This window comes from Carya illinoinensis, chromosome 3 (genome assembly GCF_018687715.1).
Source record: "Carya illinoinensis cultivar Pawnee chromosome 3, C.illinoinensisPawnee_v1, whole genome shotgun sequence".
NCBI lineage: Eukaryota > Viridiplantae > Streptophyta > Magnoliopsida > Fagales > Juglandaceae > Carya > Carya illinoinensis.
Window position 1 is genome coordinate 53,942,413 of NC_056754.1, and position 12,043 is coordinate 53,954,455.

Sequence of the window (12,043 nt, forward strand, 5' to 3'; positions counted from 1 at the left end):
TAGAACATTAACATTGTTTAAATTACTAAACTTGTTATATATGCTTGGAATTATATTTATACTTTTGCTTGAAAAACTAACGCATATTTTCAGAGGGAGCTTCAGTATTAATACAGGTTTCAAGTTCTATCAAGTATTTATCATCATCAAAAAGGGGGAGATTGTTGAACCCAAGGTTTCAAGTTTCATGTGATTATAAATCTACACATGGATTTTGATGATAACAAATGAATTCAAAGAATAAAGGAGTTTCAAGCTCAAGTTGTTCACACAATGGAATCAAGCACATCAAAGAACCAAGCATGAGCAAGAAGGAAACAAGTTCACATTAAAGTCATAGAGTAATGTTATAAATCTCTTAAAATTTTAAATTAGGATTAATGCTCAAAATTAATATTTTATCATAAAGCATTAAAATACATTTTCCACATGTGCATGAATATTTTTAAAAATTAAATTTGAAAATTTTGAAAGATGATTGATTGTCATCTTTTGCATGTGCATGCCTTGATTAAAGGGTTGAACTTTGAAAATATTAAAGATGATTGATTGTCATCTTTCACATGTTCATGTTTTATTTGAATATTTTCAAAAGTGATTGATGTTTTTTTAGACTTATACAAAAGGTAGATGATTTTGTTTGAAAATTTTGAAAAGTAAAGTGTGCTCATTTTGTCATATACAAAAAGTAAAAGATTAGGTTTGAATTTTTTGAAAAGGAAAGTGTGCTCATTTTGTCATATACCAAAAGTAAAAGATTAGGTTTGATTTTTTTGAAAAAGTGAATGATGTTGTCTTTGACATGTGAATCTTTTTAAATTTGAATATGAAGTCTCATATGCCTATAAATAGATCATTTGAGAGCTTCACATTCACAACATCCAAAGCATACAACATTCATTCAAAGCTTTCATTCTCTCTTCTCTAAGCATTGAGCCTTAATCCTTATTCATTTTGAGAGATATAATTTGTGCTGTATTGTTCTTATTTCACTCATTGAGGAGTGTTTTCTGATAACCTACTCATTATCAGTTTTTGTATCAGAAAAAGTGTGTGTATAACCCTTGTGCGTGTAGAAAGTATTCTATACGGGGAATAGTTGAATCACCACTTGTAAGGTGATTGCAAGTATAGAGGGTGTTCTACACGGATCCTTTGTAGCGGTGTTGTTCAAAGGTGTAATAGGTTTCTATCTCCACCTGAAGGAGGTTGAATAGTGAATTTGGGAATCCTCAAAGGGTAGCTTGAGGCGAGGACGTAGGCAGTGGGGCCGAACCTCGTTAACATACTGAGTTTGCTTCTCTCTTACCCTTACTCTTTATATTTATTGTTATTTCATATTTTGTTTATATTTTATGTAACAACCCGCTAGAAATTCAATTGTGGAATTTCTTTTGACCTTAAGAATCTCGTGAAAATTCCGTAAGTTTACACGAATCGACTAATCGCATAGGTTTTAGCCTGTCAACATAGTTAGTGTTATCACTCACTATGGTGCCAGAAATGTGATTTTAATTATTTGAGATAGTTAGAAGTGTCAGAATACATTATAGTCTACACCACTAGGCTTAATTGAATATTTAGGATTTTTCAGTACTAAGTTTATTACGTTTATTTTTGGAGTGAATAGTAATCTCGGTAAACGTACTAAACGCAATGTTTTCAAAATCACAATGTGAAATGTCCAAATTAGGTTAGCGTAATTTTATTTGGATACTTGGCAAGATCTTAACCACACATAATGAATAGTATTAGATACTTAGCACAAAGAGAAACCATTAGATGGAATTGTGAAGGAAATCAAGGTGTGAGATCATGACACCTAAGCAAAATACACATTTGGAAAATATCTTAAGAACATAGATTTAAAATACACATGGAAAGATTTTAACCACCTTACTCTTCCAAGTCTACTCCACATTTAGAAAATATTTTAAGCTAATTTCCTGGATATTATTGGGTAAAAATATTTTGTGATTTTTGTAGATATTATTAGGTAAGAGAGTCCTACACTCCACTCTCACTCCGGTAAGAGAGTCCTACACTTAACTCTCACTTTGGGTAAGAGAGTCCTACACTTAACTCTCACTCCAGCCTCATCTCTTCCATATCTTATCCACAAGTATCTCCAGCCACCCCTCCCCACGAAATTATCTTCATTTATGCTTTCCATTGAAAGAATACCAAACACTCTCTCTCGGACAGCTTTTAGGAGTTCTTTTGCACACCCATTTCGAAGCTTTTGTAAGTGTTTTATCATAAAATCTCCTTCATATACGTTGTTCCTCTTTGAGTCTAGTTTCCGTAGATGTATTTTTCGTATCATTCCATGGTCATTTGGTCGGTCAAAAGTATTTTTAACCATAGAAAGGTCATTCTGGGCGTGAATCTGGAGAGTATGTTATAGTTTGGAGTTTTTGACCAAGCTAATGGATAGATATTGGTCCGAAATTTTTATGGAGTATTGTTAACATGTATATATGACTATTGGTTGAGGATTTTTGCATGATTAAAGGTTTTGATGAAAGATTTTCTTAGATTTAGAAACTTAGAAACTGGAAGAGGAAAAACAGTTTCTGTTTTGAGAAAGTTTAACTCTTTGGTGGTCTAAACCTATTCTAATGACTTTAATAATTTTATTGGAGGATACTAAGTATCTTATATACATGTTATATTATTATTTTGAAGATATTTGATGTTAGTTTCAAAGATATGAAATTTTATGCAAAGAGATATTCAAATAAGCCAAAGTGTGGATATTCTTGGCTAAATTTATGTTTTGGTTAATTTCTAACCATGTGATCTTGAATTAGAAGCTTATATATGTTTTAGGACATCTTTTTAAACCATGTGATGGTTTGGTTTGAAGATCATATAATTATAAGTCATAGATCAAGAGATTTATCAAAACTAGTTGAGGAAAAAGTTTATGTTTTTGGACTAAGTGTAAAACCAAAAACTCCAAATGTTATTTTGTGATTTTGGTGACTTTAGTTCGATGATTTAAAGCATGGTTGATGTTAGGATGATATTATTAATATGTTAGAAGTAAGATTTGATTTTTGAAATTCTTGGAGATGTTTTGATTTAAGGTCAAAACTTGTGATTCAAGTGCTTGAATCTTTTTACAAAAAAGTTTGGTGTTAATTATTAGATTTTTCTAAATGGATGTTTTAAGTATGGTTTTGAACTTAGAATTGGAAGATGTTTGTTGTAAAATTTTGGTTTAAGCATGAGTTTTGAAGTTGGAAGGAATTGCAACAAAAATCAAGGGAAATGACCTATGGATGTTTCGGCCATAGTGTGTTTTCCATAGTTGTGTTTTGTTTTAAATTTTTCTGAGTTGATATTTAAGTTTAGAGCAAAATTTACATGAGGAATGTAAATTTTGGAAACTTTTGGAATTAGTATACAAAATCCTTAAGTTATGGGTAAAACGGTCATTTTCCCACATGTAGAAAGTAAAATGAAAATTTTACTCTTTAAGTTAGTATTTTCCATATTTCAAATTATTAGTGATTTAGTTCTAACTTTTAGAATCACTAATTACAGTTCCTCGTGATCGCACTTGAAGTTTTATAAGAAATGCGGAGATCGAGGTAAGTTAGCTTTTAACTTACTAGCAGTCTACTGTGTATGTATGCTAAGTAAAAGAACTACAGTGTATGTATGTATGTTATCATATGTGTCATGCCATGTCAAGTTATCATGTAATTGTCTATTATACAGAATTTATTCTGTCATCAATTTTTATCTGTTACATAATATATTCTGTTATATATTACTGTACATTACAAGTACGTCATGCTAAGTATGTCATCTATTACATGTAAGTCAAGTCATGTAATATTCACTGTTGCAAGCATGTCATGTTAAATATGTTGTCTATTATATGTTATGCCATGTTATGAAATGTTTCTATCTCAAGTTGGTCATGTATTCTAAGTTATGTTCAAGTCACGTTATGTTACGTCAGGATTTCAGTCCTTTCGTATTCCAGTCACATTTCATCTTGAGTACATTATGATGTGTAGAATACATGGGGCCACAACAACTGTGGAGTATGTATTTAACTACAATTGTGATGCGTAAAATACATGGGGCCACAACAACTGTGGGGTATGTATTTTTCATATTAAGTCAAGTTTGTGTAGAATACATGGGGCCACAACAACTGTGGAGTATGTATTTTTAATGTTAAGTCAAGTTTGTGTAGAATACATGGAACCACAACAACTGTGGAGTATGTATTTACACGTAGAATACATGGGGCCACAACAACTGTGGAGTATGTATTTTTCATGTTAAGTCAAGTTTGTGTAGAATACATTGGGCCACAACAACTGTGGCGTATGTATTTTTAATGTTAAGTCAAGTTTGTGTAGAATACATGGGGCCACAACAACTGTGGAGTATGTATTTTTCATGTTAATTCAAGTTTCAGAGCAAGTTCATGCTAAGTCAAGTTTCAGATCAAATTCATGTCAAGTCAAGTTCAGTTCATGTTTCAATTTAAGTTATGTCAATTATGCTATGTTGTACGCTAAGTTATTCTTTAATTACTTATGAATTTGATTATGCATTTATGCTTTTACTGTCATCCATGCATCATTAGTCTGTGTGGAAGTTTTTTGTTAACTTGCTGAGATTTGTAATCAAATCTCACTGTGGTAGTCCCAACTACCATTCCTCCCGAATGGTAGATCTTGTTACAGGACCTGAAGGAGGATCAGGAGCTGACCAACTAGACACAGTCGACTGAACAACGGTGCGTCGTTAATGTTAATATAGTAGTTAAATTACTACTTGTACGATGGAGTTGCATCTCCAGTACTTTTGGATCATAACTATTTTGGAATAGTGCTGTGATCTTAGTTATTCAATGGATCTTTATATATGAAGTATGTTTTAAGTATTGGGATATTTTCAGTTTGGTACATAGTATTGCTAAAGAAAAAAATTATCCGCTGCGAATATTGCATAATGTTATATGCATGTTAGGATTATTGAATCTTATATGTCATGAACGGGGGCAGGTAACCTTGTGTTGCATGTCTCGACGCTTCAAATGTCCGTCCGATCCCAAACGGAATTTGGAGGCGTCACATTTTATATTATATATTTGATTTATAATTGTTATTTTTTTAATACAACTCAATTCACCCCCCCCTCTTGTGTTAGTCATCTGGGCAACAAAACTAATTCCTGAATTGTTCAGTGTGGACAATTTAAGATTATATTATTTGTATTACACATTCTTATTTCTCCTACTAAACACGTTGAGTAGGAAGTTTCGGTGTCTTCCTTTATTATTCTTCGGATATATTGTTCGTTAAGTCACCATCTTTCTATATAAACATGTATACTTGGAGAACTATGGGGAGGTGCTGGCGAAATTTCTACTTACGTGGAAAGTAGTAGAGTGACGAAATATGTGCAATATGGATAATATAATCTCGAATGGGATAGGGTTAGCTACCTTATCGAAAGAGCAATTTGAATTAGAGCATGATATGCACGTGAATTTTCTATATATGTGTTACTAATATATAGATGTTTTTAGAAATGGACAAAAGTTGGATGCATCTAGACGATAGACTTAGAAATGATTATGTACCCTATGCACATGGAGTAAGAACCTTCATTGATTTTGCAAGGGCTTCTACTGACAATTTTGGTTACATTAAGTATCCATGTCGAGGTTGTAAAAATTTGTGTGCTATAGGATTGAATGAAGCTGAAAGTCATATATTTATGAACGGTATGGATCTGAGGTATACTCAATATGTAATGCATGGTGAGCCGTATGCACAATCAAGGAATGGATTATTCGGTCATTCGAATTATTTGCAGCATATGGATGATGATTATGAGCGAGATGAGATGGAGGAGATGTTGAGTGACATTGAAGCTGAGATGTTTATGGATATGGTTGATGACAATGCCTTAAGTAGCCGAGAGGCTGATTTTGAAAATTTTTCTATAATGTGGGAAAATGCAAAGTGCGAGCTTTATCCAGGCTGTACAAAACATTTCAAAATATTATTTATTGTGCGTTTGCTTCATATTAAGTCATAGTGTGGGATCTAGGCAGTGGTTGGGTTTCGATATATAGGGATAATCACTTCATGATTGTCAATACTACATCTAAATGGTACAAAGATAATACATTCGTATTAGCTTGTAAAGTTACTCAAATTTATTACTTAATTGATCCAATGAAAAGCGCTGATGAAAATAGTGGAAAGATAACTTGGCGAGTCGTACAAAATTTTGTCCCCTGAAATATATATGAAGTAGGAACGAGTGCAGATTACGATAATAGTGGAAATGAAGATGACACTTCGATTGTAGAGGCTTATCAGGAAGATAGAGAGGATATTAACTTGTTTGTTGACCTCGGTGCACTTGAGTTTCTCCCCTTGTGTAGAGATGACATCCCACCCGTCCATCTCAACCCATCTGTATTAAATGATCATTCAATTCAAGCAAGTGAGAAGATGAAAAAGAATCCAGGGGGAAGTGGATAATGAGGATGAAGAAAAAGTTGATAATGATGACGAAGATGTTATAAAGGGAGATTCTGAAATAAGTATGGAAAATACATCCAAAGATAAAGACTAAAAGTACCAAAAACTTTATTCATATAGGTGACTATAAAGTTTTATACTAAAATTAATTTCTTCTAATTAATTTTTTATATATAATTAATCATTTCAAGGATGCCGCCAAAATGACAAAGAAGAAATGTGCCTCCTCCACCAAGTCTAAGTCCTGAACCCATTAGTCCCCCACCTGAGGAATACATTCCTAAAGATGAATTTAAAAATACAGAGAACGATACACAGTTGACACCTACCAGTAAGGAAATGTCGTTGATAATTAATTACATAATTGATACTTTTGTCTCAATAACTATATAACTATAAAAATTATACTATTATCTATTAGTTGATACATTCGCTCGTCACGGTGGTAGCTATACACACGGCATCTCACTTGAAAAAAATCAAAGGTACAGAAAACTGAAGTCACCATTCCTAATAATTCCACTGGAAGAGTGGATGATAGTGCAACAGCGCTTTCCTCCTATATTGGCACAGTAGTTCGAGCTTATACTCCATTTTATGTGCGCTCCAGGCGAGATGTTCCGAATGAGATTAAGGAGCACATTCGAAGTCGTGTGCTGGTGAGTTTACTTTGAGAGTTCATTTTTTTACCTAGATTAATATATCAAATTTTTTACGTAATTAATTTATAATTAGGATGAATTCGACCTCAATTTTGGCCGTAGCAAGGATTTGAGAACTATGAATGAGTTAATGGCTACACTATTCCAACGTCACAAGGGACTATGTCACAACCACTTCAAGAAGTTTGAGACGTTTGAAGAGGCTGCGCAGTCCCCTTTCCAGCAGATGAAGTTAGACGATTGGAGAAAGTATTGTGATCTTTTCGCATATCCAGAATATCAAGTATTCTAGATTTATTTCCTTTAATTATTTACATTTATATTTGTTATTTATATTATATGTATATATATTACAATTAACATTCTTAATTAATTTTGTAGCACTTAAGTTCTATAAATGCACATAATAGATCCACTCTGACTATCCACCATCTTGCTGATTCAAGATCATTCTATTGTCTTGCTAAAAAAATGGTAATTAATAAACTATCTAATTTAGTTATTTTCATGCTATTCTTTTATATAAGTACTAACACTATCTTTTTAAAATTGCTAATATCGTTTTGTTAGAAACGTGATGATCCTGAAAACTTTTTCCTCGTTCATGTCTATACTGCTGCTCACACTAATAAGCGTAGTGAGTGGATGGATTATGCTGCTGCAGATAATTATGTAAACGGTGTTCCTTTTGTTAAATAAATTATGCAACATGTGAATAATTTATTTTTTATTTGTATTTCTTTTAATACGTTATTTATTGTGTGTTAATTTAATCTTTCAAATTGTAGGAAAAAATGATGAAGATGCAGTCAACTTTCGGGGAATCCTCTCCTAGTGACATAGACATTTTCACACAAGTGCTCGGCCCCAACTCTAGTATGACAAGAGGTTTTGGACGACCTTTCAAGCATTCTGGGTCATTCTCCTCAATCTCATCGACTTCACAAATTAATAATCTTACCAAAGATTTAGAAGCTGCACGGCACTAGAATGAGTATATGAGGCAGACAATAAGAGTTGAAGTCCCTCTTAGAGCGACAATATCATTTAGAGACGCATTTGTAGGACTAATAAAGAGACTAGGAGGAAAGAATACGCAGTGAGGTCCAAGAGCAAGTGCAGCGAAGATGATGCTACAAATGGAGCGTGTTATGTCATTGCAACAGAATCGCGGTGGACAAGAAAAGAAAAAGAAATGAATTTTATCAGTGTATTATATTTTTAATATTTAATTTGGAAACAATTGCAAATATTGTTAGTTGTGAAATATGTTATGTAATATGATACAATTTGTATGTTTTTTAATTGGATGAGTTTAATATTTCTGATATGTATGCTCGAATATAAATAAAATATGTTTGAACAGTGTTTCACATTCGAACCCACGTTCAAACGTAATTACACAAAATTATAACAAAACATTCGAACGTTCTCACCGTCAAATGAACATAACGTTCGAATGTTTAAATGTTTAACGTTCCAAACGTCCGAATGTACTTCTTGTGTTTGAACGCTACTTTGTTAACGTTTGAATTAACGTTTGAACGTTATGATATGTACGTTCGGATGTAAAAACGTTCAAACATAAATATGATTACGTTCAAACTATAATCAACGAATGTTATCTTCTGTCATTCGGATGTCAATTGGTTTGGTTTACATTCAAACATTAAATTTTATGTTCGAACGTGACTTTTTGTGACAGATTTCAACTGTCGCAGAAAAAGACAACGTTCGAATATTATATCAAACGGCACACCATCAACCGTCACTAAAAATATTTTTAGTGAAGATTGTACAGTAAACTGTTATCAAATGTATTATGCGATGAACATTAAGTGACGGTCGGGATTACAGTTTTCAACCGTCACCAAATGTATTTCTTGACCTTTTGATTATTTTTTTGTGACAATTTCCTCTATTACTAAATTCTATTTTTATTGTAGTGTCTCTGACCCCTGCAGGATCGGGGAGACTAGATGGTAATGATCCAAACTTAAAAAGAGAAAAATGCGTACAAACATCATATAATTACATTTAATACATGAGTAACGACGCTGTCCATATAAATTTGTCGAACTCACTAATATGCAAGAAGAATATCCCGGATATATAAAGACACTTCGTTTCATTCTCTGAATCCCAAAGCCACGTGCCCCAACAAACATAATGAAGTGTAAGAAAGTATGCTCTCTGATTGCCATGCAAAGTGAAGAATGGCGAAAGATTCCTTCGCCACAGTCTGCATGCATGCGTGTCACTTCAACCTTCCGTTTTCTCTCCTATAAATACTATAGTCTCCTAGTCGCCATTTCATCACCTCAAAACTCAAAACAGCCATCCCACACCAGATACGCATGATCACCATGCCGAAGCCCATCCTGCTATCAATTTCTCTATGCCTTGTTGTGCTCGTCAATCGTTGCCTTGCTCAAAGTGGCGGGCGGCAACAACCACGATTTGGCGAGTGCCAACTCAAGAGGCTGGATGCCCTTGAACCCAGTAATCGTATTGAGGCTGAGGCCGGTGTGATCGAGTCCTGGGACCCCAACAACCAGCAATTCCAGTGCGCTGGGGTTGCCGTTGTTCGACGTACCATTGAGCCCAATGGTCTTCTCTTGCCTCAATACAGCAATGCTCCTCAACTCTTCTACATTGTCAAAGGTGAATTCAGAACTAGCTAGCTCTCACCCATGTTTATTATGCCCACTAATTATCGCAATATACTAGCAGCAGCAAAAGTAAACTATAATGTGGCTATATGTGATTATCAATCACTTTTGTGTATGCAGGTAGGGGTATCACTGGGGCTCTATTTCCTGGGTGTCCTGAAACATTTGAAGAATCTCAACAAGGACAGAGCCGGATCCGACCCAGCTTTAGAACAACCAGCTTCCCAAGAGACCGACACCAGAAGATTCGCCATTTCCGAGAGGGCGACGTAATCGCAATCCCGGCCGGAGTAGCCCATTGGTGCTACAATGATGGAGATACCCCAGTAGTTATAGTTGCTCTCATGGACACCGCCAACAATGCCAACCAGCTTGACCAGAACCCGAGAGTAAGAAATTTGCATTCACTCATAACTATTTTTAAAACTGTGTTTGGATAATAGACGTAATTACTGTGTTGCTTCGTACGTGGGCAATAGAATTTCTACCTTGCTGGGAACCCCGACGACGAATTTCGGCCACAAGGGCAGCAGGAATACGAGCAGCACCGCCGCCAGCAACAACATCAACAACGCCATGGTGAGCCTGGCCAGCAACAGAGGGGCTCAGGCAACAATGTCTTCAGTGGCTTCGATGCTGAGTTTTTGGCGGACGCTTTCAACGTGGATATTGAGACGGCCAGAAGGCTTCAAAGCAACCATGACGACAGGAGGAGCATAGTGAAAGTGGAAGGCAACCTTCAAGTGATCAGGCCCCGATGGTCACGGGAGGAGCAGGAGAGAGAGGATAGGCGAGAAAGGCAACGAGAGTTAGATTTGGAACGCGAGCGCCGCCAGAGTCGACGTACTGGTGGACGTTTCGATAATGGGCTGGAGGAGACTGTCTGCACCTTGAGGTTGAGGGAGAACATCGGCGATCCTTCACGTGCAGACATTTACACCGAACAAGCAGGTCGCATCAGCACCGTCAACAGCAAAAACCTTCCAATCCTGGGCTGGCTGCAACTCAGTGCCGAGAGGGGAGCTCTCTACAGTGTAATTAACTCTATATTCTACTCTGTTGCCGCACTAGTTTTGGAGTAATATTACTGAAATATTGACAAAATTAATCTTAAAAACATACATATTAATTTGCAGGATGCTCTGTATGTTCCACACTGGAACCTAAACGCCCACAGCGTGGTCTACGCGATAAGGGGTCGTGCCGAAATTCAGGTGGTGGACAACTATGGCCAGACAGTGTTCGATGATGACCTTAGAGAGGGTCAGCTCTTGATCATTCCACAGAACTTCGGGGTTGTGAAAAGAGCAACGGAGGAGGGTTTCGAGTGGGTTGCGTTCAAGACAAATGAGGATGCGATGATTAGTCCCCTTGTAGGCAGAACTTCAGCTATCAGGGCCATACCGGAGGAAGTGCTGGCCAACGCCTTCCAAATTCCGAGAGAGGATGCAAGGAGGCTCAAATTTTCCAGCCAGGAGACCTTTCTGGCTCGCTCAAGGTCAAGGTCAAGGCCGTCTTCTACTGACATCAGGAGGGTGGTGGAAGCTTAATATAACGTAAAATGCCTAGCCAGCTAGCGCGCTAATGTAATACAGCATGCATGCCATGCGGCACGTAGTTTTTTTTTTGGCTGCTCGGCTCTTAGCCTAGAAAATAAAAGCCTTAATAAAGGCTTTCTATGTATGAAGAGATCAAGATCCAATAAGGTAAACAGCTACTACTTTATCTATGCTAATAAATTTTCTGAGGCTGTTTTGGCATTTTTTTTCCTTCTTTTGATCGATCATTCCGATAATATTAATGCAAATGAATTATAGTAATTATTAATTCATATATATAAATCCCATCTTATTATTTTTATATTATGTTGACAAGAGTAGTACTGCATAATTGGAATTCGTACGTACGTCCACGTACGAGTGACATTTGGCCCATATATAGTACGTACGTCGACCGAAATTAAAATTAGAAAACAGATGATTTTATAAAACATTAATGGAAAATAATTTATCATGAACGGATCACATAAAACTAAAATCAATAAACTAAAATCAATAGGTTTGATATGATACGTCAGATTATAAAATTATTTTTATTATAAAATAGATCTAACGGATTTCATGAAATCACATCAATTTATAAATTTATTTTGTGTGATCACTTTGAATTCATTAGGTGT

At 35.4% G+C, this 12,043-nt stretch overlaps 1 protein-coding gene across 1 annotated transcript; it reads left to right on the forward strand.

The window, feature by feature from the left end:
- The first annotated feature begins 9,495 nt into the window (after positions 1 to 9,495).
- LOC122305333 (11S globulin) lies at positions 9,496 to 11,624 on the forward strand. The gene is made up of 4 exons (XM_043117754.1): positions 9,496 to 9,856; positions 9,985 to 10,253; positions 10,344 to 10,898; positions 11,001 to 11,624. The coding sequence occupies exons 1-4, from the start codon at positions 9,550 to 9,552 to the stop codon at positions 11,412 to 11,414; spliced, it is 1,545 nt and encodes a 514-aa protein (XP_042973688.1). The 5' UTR covers positions 9,496 to 9,549; the 3' UTR covers positions 11,415 to 11,624.
- The last annotated feature ends 419 nt before the right edge of the window (positions 11,625 to 12,043 follow it).

Excerpts from the sequence above, each read along its gene's own strand:
- LOC122305333 (XM_043117754.1), top strand. The coding sequence starts at position 9,550 with ATGATCACCATGCCGAAGCCCATCCTGCTATCAATTTCTCTATGCCTT. Across the intron at positions 9,857-9,984 it reads ACTCTTCTACATTGTCAAAG|GTAGGGGTATCACTGGGGCT; the intron begins GTGAATTCAGAA and ends TTGTGTATGCAG. Across the intron at positions 10,254-10,343 it reads AGCTTGACCAGAACCCGAGA|AATTTCTACCTTGCTGGGAA; the intron begins GTAAGAAATTTG and ends CGTGGGCAATAG.